The following is a 20,862-nucleotide window of genomic DNA, read 5'->3' as shown; positions in this document are numbered from 1 at the left end:
CCACGGATGTTAATGGTTGTTCATGGAACCAAGTGTTTAACTTTGCCGAACCCAAGAACCATTGAAGATCCTTCATGTTTTATCTGAATGAAATCTCTCATGGGGTTTCCTGAGGCCATTAACAGGGGGTTCCACCGGCAACACATGATGTATGATGTAGTTCATCCTGTTCATTCTAATGTTACTGCCAAGTCGCGCTGCTTTAAGTCGCCCTCTTTACAGGTTCCCTGAAGCCGCGGCTTGAACTGTCAGAGTAATCTTTTTCCAAGAAGCTCCTGTCAAAACCAATTAGGTCCTTAGCGTCCAGGAGCAATGCGTGCGTCGCTTAGCCTTCCTGAATCTGGTGGCTGGATATGATGCAAGCTGCAAACGGGATTTGATCTCTTTTTAGTTCTGTGCAACTTGTGCTGTCATAAAAAAAAGAGCCAGCTGCCTGCAGGGATCACATTGTTTGACCAATAGGGCTCTTCAGATGGAGTGGATAGATCATGTGGTGTCTGGTTTCTTATGCAGTGCTAAAGACATTAGGATTTTTACACTTAAATAAGCACTAACTTGTTGATTGCGGGGAAATGAACACTTACAGAGAGTACTGTGATTGTTAGTCTACCATATCCATATAGTGTGGTATTTAAACGCAGTATAACCATGGTATCATGCTCACAAAAATCGTAATACCATGGTAGTTACAAGTACTTAAAAATATGTTTTTGGTCATCTAGTACCATTGCGACCAAAGTAGTGCCAGGTTTTTTAAAGTACCTTTGAGTACTATGATGTATTTTAAAGTACTATAGTAATACCATTTGATGCATATACCATGGTATTGATGTGGTACTCAAACAAAATCATGGTATTATTATGGCACATGTAAATAAAAAAGTATTATTTATATACTATTATAGTATTTATTAATAATGTTTTAATTTTAAATGTAGTAATTTTATGTGCTTTGTTTTGTCTTTTATTTCAGCTTTAGTTTTAGTAATTCAGCTTTTGTATTTAAACTTTAGTTCCTAGTACTTAAACGCATTTATTTCAGTTAGTTGCCAAGGCTGTAGTTATATTTTGCTATACTATGGGCGGGGCTGTTGAATGCTTGATTCTGATTGGTTGAGGAATGTTCTAAGGTGTGCAGTTATTTTCAGGGAAACGCACGGCTTCAGTAGTTCAGGCATGTCTTTATCACTTCAGTTATTTCAAAGGTCTTTACAGCCGATCAACAGCAAAAGAACCAAAACCTGATCAAGCAAATAGATCTAGTCAACAATAGGATAAAAAAAATGACAAATTATTCCTATGTTTTTGCCACAAAATTACATTTTATGTACGGAAAGCACATTCTCACTTTCTCCCTCTCAAACGCACACACATAAAGTACGGAGTCACACTCGCACAGGAACGTGTTAGCGCTGCTCTGGTGAGTTTATCAGTAAAATAGTTAGCAACTTAAAAGCTACATGACGTTTCTCACTAGCAAGGTAATAACGGTGCTGTTCTTGAAGCAGATAAACTTACAGTTTCATTATTAGTAGAGACACTGCCTCCGCACACTGAGAGACACACAGACTCAGGTAATTCACACACTTAATCTCTCTCTCTGTCTCTCTAATAACTGGATTAATAACTGATGTAGTTCATCCCGTTCATTCTAATGTTACTGTCGCGCTGCTTTAAGTCGCCCATTTTTACAGGTTTACAAAATCATTGATGACACCATGGTATTTGAATCTGTCTTTCAGAATCTAAAGCTGTCAATGATCCCACCACACCTGAAAGATAGCAGGGATTTCACAGGGAAAATGTGTGATTTTTCCTGATTCCTAACCTGAACTCACACAGGCTTATCTGTCTGTGTGTACGACAGCATTGAATAAGTGCGACAGGTGTTGTACACCTGTTGATCTGTACGTGACTGCTCTTTCCCTTCCTCTGACTGTCTGAAAGCACACAGACATCACTCCGAACATCTTCCTGGTGCTTTGTCTGTCTCACCTGCACAGGTATTGTGAACGGAAGTTTCACAAGGGGAAATGCAGTCGCAGTGGAATGTCCTTTGTAGACTCTGCCCTCAGAAATGCTCGCCTTGACTCTTCTATCTCTTTTTTTCTCCTTGAGAGTGAGGTCATCTCTCGCCTGTGAACGACGGACAGAAGTGGCCCTGAGCCGCTGGGTTTCTATAGCGATACGCAGTGTGTTCTGAAATAGAAGGATTTATGTATCAGGAGCGCAGCGCTGATTTCATATGTGAACTTGAGGTTCCGGAGTTTGACGCAGAGCTGCTAGATTTACAGGCATTTGGTGAAAAGTGTGTGTGTGTGTGTGTATATGTGTGTGTATATGCACACACACTATATATTTTTTTTTTATAGTTTTGGCAATACCATAGTTTTAAAATACACTATATTGTGTATATGTACACACACACACACATATAAAATAAATAAATAAATAAATTGATAACTATGATATGTGACCCTGGATCACAAAACCAGTCACAAGTCGCACGGGTATATTTGTGGCAATAGACAACAATACATTATATGGGACAAAAATATTGTTTTTTCTTTTATGCCAAAAATCATTAGGATGTTAATAAAGATCATGTTCCATGAAGATATTTTTAAATTTCCTAGCATAAATCTATAAAACATTTATTTTTATGAGTGAATGCAGCACAATCGCCAACATAAATGAACAACTTTAAAGGTGATTTTCTTAATGTTTCGATTTTTTTGGACCCTCAGATTCCACATTTTAAAATAGTTGTATCTCTGACAAAATATTGTCCTATCATAACAAACCACACATCAATTGAAAGCTTATTTATTCAGCTTTGATGTATACATCTCAATTTAAAAAAATTTACCCGTGTGACTGGTTTTGTGGTACATGGTCACATAAAAATAAGAAAATATATATATATTTTATATATATATATATATATATACAGTATATATATATATATATATATATAGCCTATATATATATTACTTAATATTACATGTTTCATGGCAATAATAACAAATAATGATAGATTTGTAACAGAAGCATTACCAATGGGATCCGTGGAGATGCTTCTTAATTTTTTTTTGACCAGTTCAACCAATCAAGTCCTATTAAAATCAAGTCTAATTTTTTTTTCTCATTTAATATCCTGTTTCGCTTGGAAATATGTTGCGATTGCTGTTTCATGTTGACTTTAAATCAATGACTTGTCATTCTGACTCCTGATTGTCTCAGCTTGATGTCTTGGATTAGCTCCTGTCCTATAAATCACCCCGGTGTTTCTCCTCTTTGCCAGTAAAAGATGTCATACGATTAGGGATCTTGTTGGGATCCTGCGGTCTCTTCCAGACATGTGTTTTAGGCGTTTGGAAGTTCATATCACTGTTTGACTGCTGTGGTCACTGTGTGTTTAGGCTTGTCTCGCAAATATTCACTGACTGATGTCTAAGTGACAAGTGCTGAAGTGTGTGGAATTCCTCGGTTATTCCAGAGTTGCAAGGTGACAAAAATATTGTAAAAGCATTTTATTGTTTCATTTATCTGTAAGATCAGGGAATGTCACTCTTTTATGACCCCTTTATAAATGCTTGAGATTCTCTGTAATTTCCAGTATAATCTTCAGTAACACTGTATAATCATTCATAACATTAACATTATTTCAATATGCTAAACTAAGTGTTGACCTAGTTTCTAAATTAACTTTGCCATCATGCCACTGTGTGACAGAGAGAGATTTACGTCGGTTTATTAATGTTTTACACTAATCAACCAAATTATGTATCAGACATTAGACGATGTAAGAGATTATTTTATTTGTAAATTTCATTTGAAAGAAATGTTAATATGTTTCATATGTATATAAAACATATAGAACTTTCGGTAATTATTACATAACCACTTTTACTTAAACACTTTACTTATACTTTAATGTACTATAAAGATATTCATAATGCATGTTATAATGCATTATATATTTTCATTAATAAATTTTAACCAAAGTTGACGAGCATTATAATATTCAGATTCCTTGTTACATCTTAAATGTGTTTTTCGTTTGTTGTGTGTTTTAATACATGTTTTATACTTTCTAAAGGTGTAACAATGATGAGTATTGGATAACTGGGTACGGTTATTATACGAGCCCATACAATGCATTAATAAGGTTCTTTACAAGGCATAATTAATACATTATTTATAAAGGCTTTAACCCTCTGGTGCTCTTCAGTAATTTTTGATTAAAAAATTGTATGTTGTGGATTTATTTATAATTTTTTTTTACTTCATCGAAACTTGGTAAAGTTTTTGGCACTTGCTATGTGAACACAAAAAGATCATAGACATGATCGAAAAGGTTAAATTGTCCTGAAAAAAATAGTCAAACTTGTATTTTTCGACGGCCGGTTTGGAAACGTACGGGAAGCGGATTTCAATTAGTGGAAACGTTTGGTACTGCACCCAAACAAAATCTTACTGAAATCATAAATAAGATATATCAAGAGATATCTATAAGAGATATCAACCTCAAATTTGGAGCACAACTTGTTTACATTTTTGGCTTTGATTTTTCATAGTTTTACAGTAAAACATGTTTTGGAAAATATGTATTTCATATAAAATTGAAAAATAGTGTTTTTGAGCATTTTTTTTTGTAATAATAAACTAAAACTTTTTCACTTGTGCAATAATCTGCCAAGTGTCGTCTTTAAAAAGTGACCAAACTGAAGTATGTGTTTCAAGGCTTTCAAGATTTATGACAGTTTAAGTTGGAAATTTCATTCAGTTTCAGGAGGTTAAGTAAAGCATTTCTTTAAAATGAAAAGAAAGAAAAAAATCCTCAATTTTTATTTCTAAATGTCTCTTTTTTTTTTTTTTTACAATTCAATTTCTTTTATGTACCTAAAACAAATGACTTCTAAAAGGAAATGTATTGTTTCTTGCTATAGAACACTGTTTATTAGTTTAATTCGACAGCTTTGTAATCATTTGTTTTAGATCGGACTGTGTTGTGTAAGTTGTTGAAGCAAGGGTTAATTCCTAGATCCTTGCATCCTGATCCCGTCTGTCAGTGTGCAGGAGATGTAGATAGAAAGAGGAACAGAAAGAGAGAGAAAATACAATGGAGAGAACATAATATGAGGAAGAGACAGAAGACAGAAAAAGTTCTGTAGAAAACAAAGAAAGCCTTGTACTTAAAGGAAAGAATGGCTGTATGACATTGACTGGCAGGAAGAGAGATTACACATGGAATGAGGAAAAGAGGTGTAGATGACAGAAGATGGAGAGGACAGACTCAACACACCCTGGTCTCCTGTACAGGTGTTCAGTGTAGATGTATTTCATTCTGTGAGGGGTCTGCAAACTACTTTTTTTAGGGAAGTGAAGCTTAACGAAGTTTCTCCTTATTTCAGTTGCTGCAGTTATTTGAGGAACTCACAGACGTCCTGGGATCCCGGCTTAGACCAGCATGAATGTCTGTTAGTCCAGGCTGGTTTATGGTGGTTTGTGCTCGTCATCTATAGTCACATCAAGAGGAAGAGGACGTTTGATTGATGAAGTGACCAATCACAGTGTTTTATTCTTGTGACACTTTACGATATGTACATTAGTGCCCATCCACTTTTTCGAGCGGTGTTGGTTCTGGAACTATTTTTTCCGTTCATTTCTCCCATAGGGATTCTACAATCCCATGAGGCATTGCAAACAGCATAAAAATGATGGAGAAATGTAAAACTTTATATATAATGCAAATATTTAATAATTTTAGGTAGATCGACTCAATTACATGTGCTTCATGGGAGTGGGTGGAGCTAAGAAGATTTTTTTTGACATTTTGACTCTCTGATTGGTGGAATTGTACAGCATCAATGTAGTTTTTCACTGCGAATTCCACTGGTTATTTTAAATTATGTTGAAATAATGTAGGCTGATGACTGATGGCTTCACCAAAAGCAAATACCATCGATTAACAACCTCAGTAGGGCTGTCTTTAAATCTTTATAAGTTACCATTAAAAATCAGTTTCCCTATGGAGAAAATGAATAGAGTTTTTACTTCCGGATTCCGACTGTTGCACTCTTTATGCTTTCATTTGTTAACTACATTAATAAACATGAACTATTAATAAAAAAATACTTCTAGAATGTTCATTTTAACATTCAATTCATTGTTAAAATCAAAAGTTGTACCTGTTAATATTATTTCATAGACCTGAGCTAACAATAAACTAACAATGAACAGGTGTATTTTAGCGTTAACAAAGATTAATAAATAATGTAACAAATTAAAAAATCTGTCCTAAGTAATAAATGCTAAATATTCACATTCACACACACACACACACACACACACACACACACACACACACACACACACACACACACATATATATATATCATTTTTTATTTTTTTATCAAATTATTGACAGAAAACAAAGTGGAAAATACAGTTTAGTTAACTTGCTACTAAGCGTCTCAAACAAAACAAAGATTTGATGACTTTAATCTGGTAATCTATGGCAAATCCATTGAGTAATTCTTCCTCAAAAGTGCTCATTTTATCAGCCTAGTGCTTTATAAACATGCTTTTGTTTCCAGACAGACAGGTGTCTCGGGTATCACAAAAAACAGTAATATTGTGAAATATTATTAGTATTTAAAATAACTGTTTTCTGTTCTAATGCATTTAAAAATGTAATTTACTCCAGTGATCAAAGCTGAATTTACAGCATCATTCCTCCAGTCTTCAGTGTCACATGATCCTTCAGAAATCATTCTAATATGATGATTTACTGCTCAAGAAACATTGGTCTGCACTTGTTTGATTAATTAAGGATGATATTATTGATTGTAAAGATCAGGTCTGGCCACCAAGACTTTCTCCACTTCTCTTTCTCCTGTCAGCCGGAATGATTAACTGGCTCTAGCTGCTCAGGATTTAAAGAAATCTACACCATTCGGCCTGACCGTCACACCATCTGTTACTCCAAATGCCTCAAACAGACGCTGCACTAAACTCTAGCTTAACACGCTGGCTAAGCTAAACTAACTGCTGAGAACTTATATGGCCGATCAATGGCTGCCGGGAATGACATAGTATTATCCCTCAACCGCATGACTTCATGTTTAATTTGCAGCTTAAAGGGATTGTTGTTCACCCAAAATGAAAATTCTGTCATTTACGGGCACTGATGACAGACCCGTTTGACTTTTTTCTTCTGTGGAACCAAGTTCAAAAGTTTAAGGGCGATTCGATTTTTTTTTATGTTTCTGAAAGAAGTCTCTTCTGCTCACCAAGGTTGCATTTATTTGATCAAAAATACAGTAAAACAGTAATATTGTGAAATATTTGTACAATTTAAAAGAACTGTTTTGTATTTGAATATATTTTAAAATGTCATTTATTCCTGTGATCAAAGCTGAAGAGCGCATTGAGCTGCGAAAGAGACGCTTTACTCCAGGCGTCTTTCTGTGCGCGTGCGCTTAAACACTAGCCTGGTAATCCAGAGTTCTCGCGAGAGCACAAGTTGGGCCAGAGGTGAGCTAAACGGATGACGACAGCGCTGTGACGTCGAAGTCATTAGTAAACATTGCAAGATGGTTATGGATGAACACCAGTTGTTTGAAACGGCTTTGGCCGCTACAATGAACGAGTTAGATTTGGCTTTTTATCTAAAACAGGAACAGAAGACGCCGCTCGAATCGTTCCTTTGCAAGAAGGACGTTTTTGCTGTTTTGCCGACTGGATACGGTAAGAGTCTAATCCACCAGTTAGCTCCGCTGGAAGCGTTTGGGGTTTATTGTTGTGATTGGTCGTAGTGTTATCCAATTGCGTGCAGTGAGATTTTCAAATGCATGCTTGGTGCCGCCCCTCGAGCTGGCCGAGTTTCATTAGTCGACGCCAGACCATTTGTCTTTTAGATTTAGGTCTGGATTTCCAGGCTACTTAAACACACAAATACACACAAAAATATGTCAAGATGTCCGTCTTGGTGAATTTTCACTTAAACGCAATCATTTACATCAACAGTTGGGAAAGTAACCGAATGCTTGTCAGTATATTAGATCTGTGCATTTGGTCTTAAAGTGACAGCAGCCTAATAAACCTGCTGTCTGTGTCATCTAATGTTAAAGTTGCTCTAAGTGATGTTGGGTGACGTCACTTCTTGTTGACGTTCGAAGTATTGTCAAACAAAACGGAGGCTAGCTCGACCCTCCCTCCTCCTCATCCGCGCACTAACCCCCCAAATCCTTCTTGTCGGTTATTGGCTGGAACAGTTTGTTTTGTTTCGTGGTCCAGGCTGGGCCAGTTTGTTTTTGTTGCCGTTTGTGGAGCCTGGGCTGTCTACAGAGACCGCGTTTTTTTACAGTGTGTTCAGGGGACAGCCGGCTAGCGGATAGTGAGGAGATGTTTGCTGTGTGTGACAAAATGTTTTGGCCTAAAAAACGTGTGACATCGCTTAGAGCACCTTTAATCAAACAACAACAACAACAAAAACGAGAGAACACTGAACAACTTTAGTAACTTTAATAAGAATTAATGTATACGGTGAAGAAGATTTTTATTACATTTGATTATTAACCCATTGTTTGGTTGGGGGTCATTTTGGGGTTGTTATGAACGCATTGTCAGGGGCCCCCAGACAAAGTTTTGCTTGGGGCCCCCAGAAGTCTGTCATTACGCCAGTCTTCAGTGTCATGTGATCCATCAGAAATCATTCTAATATGATGATTTGCTGCTTGAGAAACATTCCTGATTATTATTGTTGGAAACACATTTTTCCTAAGAATTCTTTGATAAATAGAAAGGTCAAAAGAACAGCATTTATTTGAAATAGAAGCCTTTTGTAACATTATAAATGTATTTACTGTCCATTTTGATCAATTTATTATGTGAACCTCATCAACAGATTCGGTTAAATGATTAATTTGAATTGACCTCGGTGATTTCTCAAGATGTTTATATTTTTCTCTGCGGGTCGTGATCTGGTCTCATGTTAAATGCTAAAAGCTAAATATAAATGCTGGGCTAATGCGTAGTTGCATATCTGGCAAACAATCCTGTTACTTTTGAAATGACTTGTTTTGCTTGGATCATAAAGTTAATTGCAAACAAAAAACAAAACAAATTGGCAAGTAGTTTAGACCGGATTAAACCGAAACAAAGTGCCGTTCCCACAGAAGCCGTTACATTTGAGGAATTAGAGCATATGAGAAGGATTTAAAGATCAGAAGGTCTTATTAAAAGCTCGGTTGAAATCCCACTTACACAATGATGTTGCTATTCTTTCGTTCTTTCACTCTTTCTTTGCTTACGTGGCTGTGAGAGTTTGCTACGAGAGCCAAGCTGTGCTTGTTGTTGTGTATTTAGTGTAGTATCTAAATTTACAACTTAGCCTAATAGACATGTCACAACTCAAGTTTACTTCAAGGACTATATTCAATGACTGTCTCAAGCACCTAATAAACCACTTCCCCACCCTCAGGTGTCAGATTCAACATGACCTTTGACCCCAGGAAGCATTTGTATGTTATAGACAACATCTTGTTGGCTGTTTGATTGATCGCCTCTGTAAACCACGTCAGGTTCTGAGATCACGTGTGTAATTGGCAGGAGATAATGTTCCTCGTCGCTATCAGTGTGGTTTATGAATGTGTCATTTGTCCCACCTCTGAATAGGTACACATGGTACTAGGGCTGCTGGGAGCTCGTGCGTCAGTCAGTTACACACCTTTATTGCTTGTATTTACTTTAGCTTCATGACATTCCTCTGCCCGGGTCTCATGATTTTCCTCATGATCATAAACCGTAATAAACCAATCCATCGGTGTGTTTGATCAGTCTCTCCATAGGTAACAGATTTTGTGGTTGTAGTTTGTAGTTCTACTATGTCATATTTCTCCCCCAAACACCCAAGCATTTTCATAAAGAGCATATTTTATTTTAACTTTTTTTTTTATTTGTGACAATTAAGCACATTTATATATTTTACATCATCAAAATGCATTGAGATGTTTTAGATCATCAAAGTCGTCATTTTTCATTATTCTGAATGTGATTCTCAAATCACAAATTTTAAGATTTTATCAGCATAAAACAATAAAATATATACTATTATTAATATTTATTATATTGTATTATAAATATAAACTTACAATGAATATTATATATATCAAGGTTCAACTGAGTATCAAATCAAAATATTAGAGTGATTTCTGAAGGATCATGTGACACTGAAGACTGGAGTAATGATGCTGAAAATCCAGCTTTGCATCACAGGAATAAATTAATTTTTAAAGCATATTAAAATAGAAAACCATTATTTTAAATTGTAATAATATTTTGCAAAATTACTGTTTTTTTTCCCCCTGTATTTTTTATCAAATAACTGCAGGCTTGATGAGCATAAGAGACTTAAAACATTAAAAATAGAAATGTTTCCAAACTTTTTACCTGTACTGTATGCATACAGTTATGCTATATTAGTTAGGATCTTTTTTACCCCTGAATTAGTTTTTTTTTTTTACAGATTTTTTTTAATTTAATTTGCATCAGCATAAATGAAATGCAATACAATTAATATTAACTAAATATATTGCTTTATTATTCATAATAATCATATATATATATATATATATATATATGCACAATTTAATTGACTAATTTGTTAATTATATTTAAATCAAACATTTCTTATTTTTTCATCACAGTTATGAGGAAAAAATATTAATAATTACTATGTCACAATGCAAAAATATGTTAAAAATATTAAGCACTATATTTGTAGGCTATATATGAGTAATATCTTAATTGTTTCTTTTACGGGTGAAATATGACCAAGAACGTTTCGAGAGATTCGCACCACTTGATGAACATCTGTTAAATACATCTCACGCTCTATTTCCCGCCTGTGTTCCACTAGGGATGAATAAACTTTATTTAGTTTGAAATGCAGAGAGTTGATGCGCTGCCAGAAATCCGATTGTCAAATGCTTATCCATCGGTTTATGTGGCAGTCTGGCTTCCTCAGGGTGTGTGAGGGGTTATGATAAACAGAGAGATTACAGTACATCCAGCTCATGTTTAACGTATATTAATCACAAGATAACATAGCTCATCTAACCAGGTTACATGACCACCTGGGCTTTGCTCGTCATTCTGAAGAACTCAGGAAATGAAGTAAAGAGTGACATGAGGGATAAATACTGTGAAATCTTCACTTCCCCGTAAGCGAGGATGGATAATACATGCTTCAATCAAACGATTGTATAACAGAGTGTAAGAAATGAAGAGATATACATGCGTAAAGAAGACAGAGACCAGCTGTGAATCTAAACATCACCGACCTCATGGATAAAAGTGTCAGAGAGAAACTAAAATAACGGAATAGGAAGTGAGAATATGTATTAAAGTAAACAGTTGTTCTTCTCGCTAGTTGTTTCTGAAGTAAAAATCTTGTCCAGCCTATATGATATACATTACTGTTCAAATGTTTGGAGTTAGTAATTTTTTTAAGTGCCCAATTATGCTATTTTAAACGTTACTAATTTTGTTTTGGCGGCCTCCAACAATAGGTTTACCTGCGTTCAAGTAAAAAAAAGAAAGAAAAGAAAACACTAATTTTCTCACAATATGCATTGTAGCATCAGCTCTTTCTAAAACGACTCGATAAAGGATTCTGTCTCTCTAAACCCCTTCTTTCTGAGAGCCTGCTCTGCTCTGATTGGTCAGATACTCCAGTCTGTTGTGATTGGTCTACTCTGCTCTGATTGGTCAGAAGGCCCAGTCTGTTGTGATTGGTCTACTCTGCTCTGATTGGTCAGATGGTCCAGTCTGTTGTGATTGGTCTACTCTGCTCTGATTGGTCAGATGGTCCAGTTTCTTATGATTGGTCTACTCTGTTCTGATTGGTCAGATGAGCCAGTCTGTTGTGATTGGTCTACTCTGCTCTGATTGGTCAGATGGTCCAGTCTGTTGTGATTGGTCTACTCTGCTCTGATTGGTCAGATGGTCCAGTTTCTTATGATTGGTCTACTCTGTTCTGATTGGTCAGATGGTCCAGTCTGTTGTGATTGGTCTACTCTGCTCTGATTGGTCAGATGGTTCAGTCTGTTGTGATTGGTCTACTCTGCTCTGATTGGTCAGATGGTCCAGTTTCTTATGATTGGTCTACTCTGTTCTGATTGGTCAGATGGTCCAGTCTGTTGTGATTGGTCTACTCTGCTCTGATTGGTCAGATGGTCCAGTCTGTTGTGATTGGTCTACTCTGCTCTGATTGGTCAGATGGTCCAGTTTCTTATGATTGGTCTACTCTGCTCTGATTGGTCAGAAGGCCCAGTCTGTTGTGATTGGTTTACTCTGTTCTGATTGGTCAGATGGTCCAGTCTGTTGTGATTGGTCTACTCTGCTCTGATTGGTCAGATGAGCCAGTCTGTTGTGATTGGTCTACTCTGCTCTGATTGGTCAGATGGCCCAGTCTGTTGTGATTGGTCTACTCTGCTCTGATTGGTCAGATGAGCCAGTCTGTTGTGATTGGTCTACTCTGCTCTGATTGGTCAGATGGCCCAGTCTGTTGTGATTGGTCTACTCTGTTCTGATTGGTCAGATGAGCCAGTCTGTTGTGATTGGTCTACTCTGCTCTGATTGGTCAGATGGCCCAGTCTGTTGTGATTGGTCTACCGCTTATAGAGCGTGTTGGAAACTAAACGGCCATAACCATATCTGAATTTCAGCTCCAAAGGCTTCCTCATCACTTTATACACAGTTATAAGAACGATGGCATCGGCGTTGAAAAGCAACTGTTTTCATACATGGATGCAAAATTTTCCACCTCCACACAAGGATATTATGGGTGGTTGCCAGGGCATTGCTATATTGTTGCTAAAATATTGTGAGTTCTATGTGGTTTCTTATTGTTTCAAGTCTTTAAGAGTTCACCCTCAAGTCATCCAATCCTCAGTGAAAGACATGTGATGACTTGAATCACAACCAGAGACTGGTTCAGGTTTACACACCTGATAAACAAGTAAAGGTAAAAGGGAAAGGTTAAAACACAAGTGAGTGAACTCCTTCAGAAGAAACACTGTTCTGAGAAACGTGCGCGTGCAGCGCAGAGATTAAACATGTTTACTCTTTCTTGACATAGCCTGGGTTATAGTTTCTTTGTATTTGACTTTCCCTCTCTATGTTTTTTCTTTTACAGAATGGAGGATGAAGCCATAGTGGACAGGGGAGCGTCTTACATCAAAAACGTGTGTGACGAGGAGGTTGAGGGTACGAAACATGTGCACGCACACACACACACGCACTTAAATATATTGTGTGATATACGATCTCCTTTGTGACGACTGCAGATTAGTACTCTTACGTACTGTGGATCGAGTTTCACACTCACTTTCACTCACTCCAGTCTCACTCTCTGTTGAGGGCCAGCTGTGTTTTTTAATTATTTTTTTTATTCTTGCATTGGTAGTAATTTGTGTTTAAGGGCAGGAGAGGATTATGAGTGATGCAGATGTAACAAACCAAAGCTCTACACGTGAAGATGTTTACTATCTTAATACACACACACACACACACACACACACACACACACACACACACACACACACACACACACACACAGAGATATATTTATATATACTTTATAATGATTAATATAATATTATATTATATTATATTAATCATTATAAAGTATATATAAATATATATGTTTTATTATATTATAGTATTAGTTATATAGTAGTAGTATTAGTATATATTTTATTGATATTTTTTTATATTTTTTTTTATTCTAGGATTAAAATAAATTATTGTCATGTCTCTTTCCATGCAAATGTTGCTCATGATAGAATCATTTTAATGTGTTTAATGAGTGGAATACTGACACTGTAGGCCATATTCAAATTTGCAGCCCCAGTTTTGTCCATGTTTGCAGCTTATAAATAATTGACTCAGCACAGTTCACTCTGAGTGAATTCCCCTCTCAGTTGTGGAATGTATAAAGTATTACAGGTTTAGACATCTAAAAATACCTTCACATCAAAAGCAGATCAAACACACATTCGCAAACATGAGCATTTCACACACTCATGCGCTTTCTATATTTGTTTCTCTCTCTCTCTGTCTCTCATCATCCCTGAACTTTGGACTTTCACATTATGGACACACACACACACACACACACACACACACACACACACACACACTAGTGCTATCAGATAACGTCTGGTGGACATATTTGTGTAAAGTCAAGCATGAAATGAATGAAGGATGACTAAAGCATGATTGATGGATGACTGAAATGATGAGCAATTAGTCCTTATATTGTTCCGTTAGTGTGTGTTCATCTAAGCGTGTGTGCTTTCTGTTTTTACATCCACTTCCTGGAGATGTTTTACCATTTCCTGCCTGATCAGCTGTACAGGAAGTTTGCCATTTATCTGTAATCTAACAAGTATGAGATACGAGTCAGTTTTTCCCTCAGAAAAAAACACAAATGCATGCCAACACAGAAACAGACTGATATTCCTTCTTACACATGTTCCTGGTCTCATTGTGAATGATTCATCAGTACATGTTCTTCCAAAGAAAAGAAATGTTGTAAAAATTTAACTCTGAAATGACTTTTTTTCTGAGCTGATGTCATCTTGACATTTTTACTGTTTCACCCGTGCAAACACTTTAGAAAGTGAATACAATGCGTCATCACACCAGTGTTGTTTTACTATTTTACAGTATTTATTAATATTTTGAATTAGCTTTTATTTTTATTTATTTTATTTTTTTGTAATTTGATGTGCTTTGTCATTTTTAATAGTTTTAGTTGATTCGTTTTTAAAATTATTAATTTTTTATAATAATTATATTAATATTATTTGTAATATGAATTGTATTAATAATATTTCTATTTAGCCTTAAGTTGAACTTGAGCATTGGAAATTACCAACTCTCATTGAAAATAAATGTCTTATACGGTTGCTTTTTTTGCTTTAATACTGTAAAAAGTCTCAACTCTTCCATGTTGAAATCCATATTACAAAATTCTGCCGATTTTCTCCCAAAGTTTTTGGCTTCCATCAAATCGATTATACATTGGCAGGATAATCATTGACAGCAGCAGGCATACATATTAAACACAGAAAAAACGCTGTATTTACTAAAGCAATTACATCATTATTCTTTATCTGGTTATCTGTTCATCTATTTTTAGACTTTAATTTATAACCTGTCGCATATGTATATATCTGTGTATCTGTAAGAGTGTATGTGTGTGTTTGTTGGTAATCCTGTAATCTTACCATGCCTTGTGCCTGTGTGTAGGTCATCACACAGTCTACATTGGCGTTCATGTGCCTAAGAGTTACCGTCGCCGCCGGCGACACAGACGACGATCCAATCACAAAGAGAGGAGGGAACGTGTGACGGAAAACGTGAGCGACAAATCGGACACAGAGAACACAGATGATCCCTCCTCCAGCATCCTCAAACCACTCAGTAAGTGACACGGCCCTCAAATGAAGAAAAACTGCCCAACTGCTCCTGTATCTCTGCGCTATTGAAATGAACAAAATAGTATGTAGACAAAACGAATGGGAGAAAGTGCAATGCGCAATATGGCGGAATAAAGTCCCGCTTTTTAAATAAAAGAGCCAATTGTCAACTGTTAAAGTCATTGCGTCACAGCAGCTGTTAGAAGCTCCGGTTGCTTTAGAAACTTCGGCTGCATCCGAAATCACATACTTCCCTACTATATATATACACACAGGGTGCTTCTCATTTCTTATTTGTGCATCCTCGTTTCCTTTCCTCGCTTCCTTTCCTCGCGTCTCAGCTCCGCCCCCTGTAGGATGCGAGGGAAGGCTGCAAGGAAAAGACGCGAGGATGGAGGATTCGAATGTAACTTTTTTTTATACATTGGAATACTTGATCACTCGAGCGTCACTTCATCGCGTCATCAGCAGCGCTCAAAGGATCTGCCCTTATGTTGTTGAAGTTTGTTTATTTAAGAAATTCATAATAAATAATAATAAAGCAAGATACCCTGTTGAAATATGTGAGATGTGTGGTTTATATAAACTGCAAAGGTAAAGTATAAATTAAAATGATTGTGACCGATGTGAAGAGGGAGGAGAATTTAGACGTGCGTCACGTTTAAGTCGATAAAACTCTTCCGCATAGGATACACCTGTGTATCCTCGCTCATGACTCCTCAGGAAGCCTCCTAACTCCTCGATCCTCGACTCCTCGCGGTGAAATTAGAGAATTGAGATGTCCTTCAAGATGGCTGAGCTCGATCGGTTCCGGGTCATAGGATGGAGGACGGAGGAGCGAGGAGACGAGGAGGGATATTGAGAAGCACCCACAGTATCTGACAAAAGAAGTTTGTCTGAATTCACAGTACTCATTAAAGAGTAGACAAAAATACCCAGATGACCTACTATTATCGGCAAAATAATAATAAAGATAATTCATTACATTTATATAGCGCTTTACATGGAAGGAGGGAATCTCCTCAACCATCACCAATGTGCAGCATCCACCTGGATGATGCGACGGCAGCCATTTTGCGCCAGAACGCCCACCACACACCAGCTTATTGGTGGGTTGGATCTATCTATGGGGATGATTAGGAGGCCATGATGCACAGAGGCCACTGGGCAAATTTGGCCAGGATGCCGGGGTTACACCCCTACTCGTTTCGAAAGACATATTAGGATGTTTTTTGTGACCACAGAGAGTCAGGACCTCGGTTTAACGTCTCATCCGAAGGACGGTGCTCTTTCACAGTATAGTGTCCCCATCACTACACTGGGGCGTTAGGACCCACACAGGCCACAGGGTGAGCGCCCCCTACTGGCCTCACTAACACCTCTTCCAGCAGCAACCTGGTTTTCCCAGGAGGTCTCCCATCCAGGTTCTGACCAGACTCAACCCTGCTTAGCTTCAGTGGGCTTGAGCTACAGGGTGATATGGCTGCTGGCCAATAAAATGCATACGATGGACACTTTACTATCCCATTAGGCCACGGGAGAGGATTTATGAATGGCAGTGAAGCGACGCGACTGACGCTGGTAGGTCACATGACCATGACAACATGGCGAATGTAGTACATCTAGATTATATTCATATGACACATATTCATACTACATAGAACATACTATTTAGTACTTACATATTTAAAATAAGCACATACTCAAGAGAGTATGCGATTTCGGACGCAGCCAGTCAGTGTTCTGAGACGCGCACTTCTGACTGTAAAAATGCTGGGGTTTTTTGTCATGATTTGTGCATTTAGAAAACTTTTTTTATTTTTTTATTTTTAAAATAATAATAATGAGACAGTTGATTTATGGTGTGTTTTGAGACAGTTGTGAGACAGTTGTTTATGAGACAGTTGTTTATGAGACAGTTGTTGTCAGGTGTCATTGGTGATTTCAAAAATGAATTTTATTCATAAACTTGGTGAACAGCTTTGGAGAATCTGATATTTCCTCATTCTAAGAGACAGCAGCTGTACTTGAATGAGTGAAATAGCTGCCCGAGGGGTGTTTCAAAGACGGCCGCAGAGTGAAATGACTTTGTTGCTGGTATGTGGTTTGTAAAAAGGTTTTTTCTTTTTAAGTGTGGATTTCATTTGTTTCACCAGTGAAAGATAGGCAGAAATGTCACATGACTAGTATACAATGACTTAAATTTTGAACTATTCCTGACACAGTGCTATTATGTTACTTCGCAAGACTTGGATTGTAGTCTTATTGACTACTTTTATTATATTTTTATAGTACCTTTTGGGGATTTTGGCAGTATAGTCACCATTCTACTTGCAAGGAAAAGAGCAGCTCAGACATCTCCTTTCATGTTTTAAATAAACCAATACACATTTCTACAAGTATGTCTTAGAAGAAAACCTATTTTACAGATTATCCCAGAGCACTTCTTGATGTTCTGGAGAATCAGAGAGCGATGGAGAGAGAGAACGAGATAAAGCGGTCCTTACAGCCTCAGTTAAAGGTCTTTGTGTGTGCTAATCTCTCCTTATCAGTGGCATGGCTGAAAAGGCAAAGCATCAAGCTAAACAAGTGCACAGTCACCTTTATCTGCGCTTATCTTCTGTGAACCCATTCTACCTCTCCATCGCTCCTTCGACTGTAGATCGTGTGAGAGCGCAGAAATCACACGTTTCACACAGTCATTACTTACAGTTAGTCACTGGGTTAAACTAACAAACACATTTCTCGCACAAATAGTTTGTACGGCTTCTCATGGCCTGGATTTGTGGCTGGATTTAGCATTAGTGGTCAGCTGATACTGCTAGTTTCAGTGTTGAGGATATGCTAGCTAGTGTATAATGGGTAATTCTAGCCACTTGTGGTAAGAGGTGTTAACTTTTAGCTCAGGTTAGGAGGCATGGAGTTAAGCGTGGGCCGAAGGGATGTTCTTCCCCTCTCTCTGTTATGCACACCATGGCCTTATTTACTCCAGAGGGGCTGTTTCAGGCCACTGAGGGAGGACAACAATCCTCTAGCTTTGACTAGTTTAGCTTAGATTAGCTTAGCATGCTCCAAATGTGCTAAACTGCACAGAGAAAGAAAGGCAGTGCTAAAAAGCCTTCGATATGTTTAAGGATAAAATCTGGTATTGGTTATCGTGCATTTTTCTACTTTGATACAGTTGTTGTAATTGCATATTATATTCAGCATAACAAATTGAGTGATTATTCAGAACCTCTGAATCTCGTTTGATTCAATGACGGCAGCACTGGAACTGATATGAACAAAATCTGATGATCATGTTCTCTAGCAAGATTTGAGATGATGCAAAGAGCATCTTTTCATCACATCTGACCATCAAATAAACAAATATGTGACCCTGGATCACAAAACCAGTCACGAGTCACACGGGTATATTTGTGGTAATAGCCAACAATACATTGTATGGGTCAAAATTATAGATTTTTCTTTTATGCCACAAATCATGAGGATATTAAGTAAAGATCATGTTCCATGAAGATATTTTGTAAATTTCCTACTGTAAATATATAAAACATTTATTTTTGTGAGTGAATGCATCACAATCGCGAACATAAATGGACAACTTTAAAGGTGATTTTCTCAATGTTTCGATTTTTTTGCACATTCCTCAGATTCCAGATTTTAAAATAGTCGTATCTCGGCCAAATATTGTCCTATCAACAAACCACACATCAATGGAAAGCTTATTTATTCACGTTTCATGTGATGTATAAATCTCAATTTCAAAGAATGTGGTCCAGTGTCACATATGTCTCTATATATGTCATAAAGCTGCTTAAATGCAGAATCATAAATGTTTTTTAAGTCGTGCATTTTGACTTTTTTTTTTATTTCTTGCTGAAAGTTATTCGAAAGACGCCAAAATAGATCCATCTACTGCAGTGTTGATATGTGATGAGAAATTACTAGGAAAAGTGTAGTTGCTTTTTCTTGATGTCACAACAGTTAAGTGGAAGAATTCAGAACTTACCTAAAATTCAGAGTTGACAATTTGAAATTATGAGTTTGACAAAGACATAAACAGTCAGAAATGTATAGCTAACTATAGCTATATTAGTCATGCATGACATGGTTTGATATGTATTTAGTTGTACTTGGACATTGTGTGTGTGTATGTGTGTGTGTGTAAGAGAGAGAGAGTGAGTTTTAATAACTCTCTCTCTCTCTCTCTCTCTCTCTCTCTCTCACACACACACACACACACACACACACACACACACACACTTTACCTTGACCTGAGGCTAGACTGAAAAGAAGCTTGCACATCTATGCACATGCATGACATGCGTTGATACACATGTAAATACACTTGGTATGTCCCAATGCAGACTTTGAATCAAACTATCCAGTCTTGTTGCAATGCAAACGAGAGATTTCCCCATGTGCTGACTTCCCTAACTAGCAGAGAAGGCCAGAATCACAGAAATCACTGTATTTTTGGACCTAATTTCCCAGACGTAGACACAGATCTCATCAGTATTGCAAAAGTCTCATCTTAAACCATTTGTTTAGTCTAGTTTGACCTTTAAAAAAGGCCTTGCCTGTGCAGAGAATTAAGTCTTTGACATTTAAAACATTTAAACGCGTGCACGTTTAGAAAAGGTGTGGCGCAACTTTCACATTATAACATTCAGTATACAACAGTGTGGTTATGAGAAATGCTGACATAGGCTTCCTCATGCATTTTCCTCATGCATTTATTTTGTGCTTTGCATCTCAAGGCAACTTCCCTGTCAAATTCAGATTGAAATCTCAAAGAAGGTTCAGTTCTGGCTCAGTCTGCTTTCGCAACACTATCTATTTCTGTTTCTCCAGGAAATAAAGTCTCACGTACTGACTGCTTTTTGGGTGTAACACTCACATTTACAAGAAAGCTCATTCATCTTGATGTTACATAACACCTGTGCAGGAAACAATCTATTTCTATTTCTATTACATTCCCACCTAAAGCAGACACAGACAGAGTGCTATTGTCCTGTTGTGTAATTGTCTGTTTCTGGTAAATGATCTGTAGTTTCATTGTATTGGCTAGCAGTCTTTATGTTATAAGCTGGCCTGTCACACCTTGTTTGTTGTTTCCTCATCAGTTTCTCCGGCAGCAGAGCGGATCCGCTTTATTTTGGGGGAAGATGACAGCGGCCCACCTCCACCGCAACTCTTCACCGAACTCGACGAGCTTCTTTCCGTCGACGGTCAAGAGATGGAGTGGAAGGAAACGGCCAGGTAAAGTGTACAAACACTCAAGAAATATTTAAACTGAACAAAAATGCATCTTGATTTCACAAGTCTTCACAGTTCATCTTACATTATATTCTCAGTATGG

The 20,862-nt window shown here is 37.1% G+C and overlaps 1 protein-coding gene across 6 annotated transcripts in view; it reads left to right on the top strand.

Moving 5' to 3' along the window:
• The window catches only part of slc4a4b (solute carrier family 4 member 4b), a 55,354-nt gene that overhangs the window by 1,430 nt on the left and 33,062 nt on the right, over nucleotides 1–20,862 (top strand). For all 6 annotated transcript variants that reach the window (XM_084136986.1, XM_084136988.1, XM_084136987.1 and 3 more), the window contains exons 2-4: nucleotides 13,208–13,278; nucleotides 15,328–15,501; nucleotides 20,627–20,762. In XM_084136986.1, coding sequence (XP_083993112.1) covers nucleotides 13,208–13,278; nucleotides 15,328–15,501; nucleotides 20,627–20,762 — 381 coding nt within the window. The remainder of the gene's footprint in view (nucleotides 1–13,207; nucleotides 13,279–15,327; nucleotides 15,502–20,626; nucleotides 20,763–20,862) is intronic.

Source organism: Abramis brama (assembly GCF_963993115.1).
Source record: "Abramis brama genome assembly, chromosome: 15".
Classification (NCBI taxonomy): Eukaryota; Metazoa; Chordata; class Actinopteri; order Cypriniformes; family Leuciscidae; genus Abramis; species Abramis brama.
The sequence above is the reverse complement of the archived record's forward strand: the minus strand, read 5'-3'. Positions and strand labels throughout refer to the sequence as shown.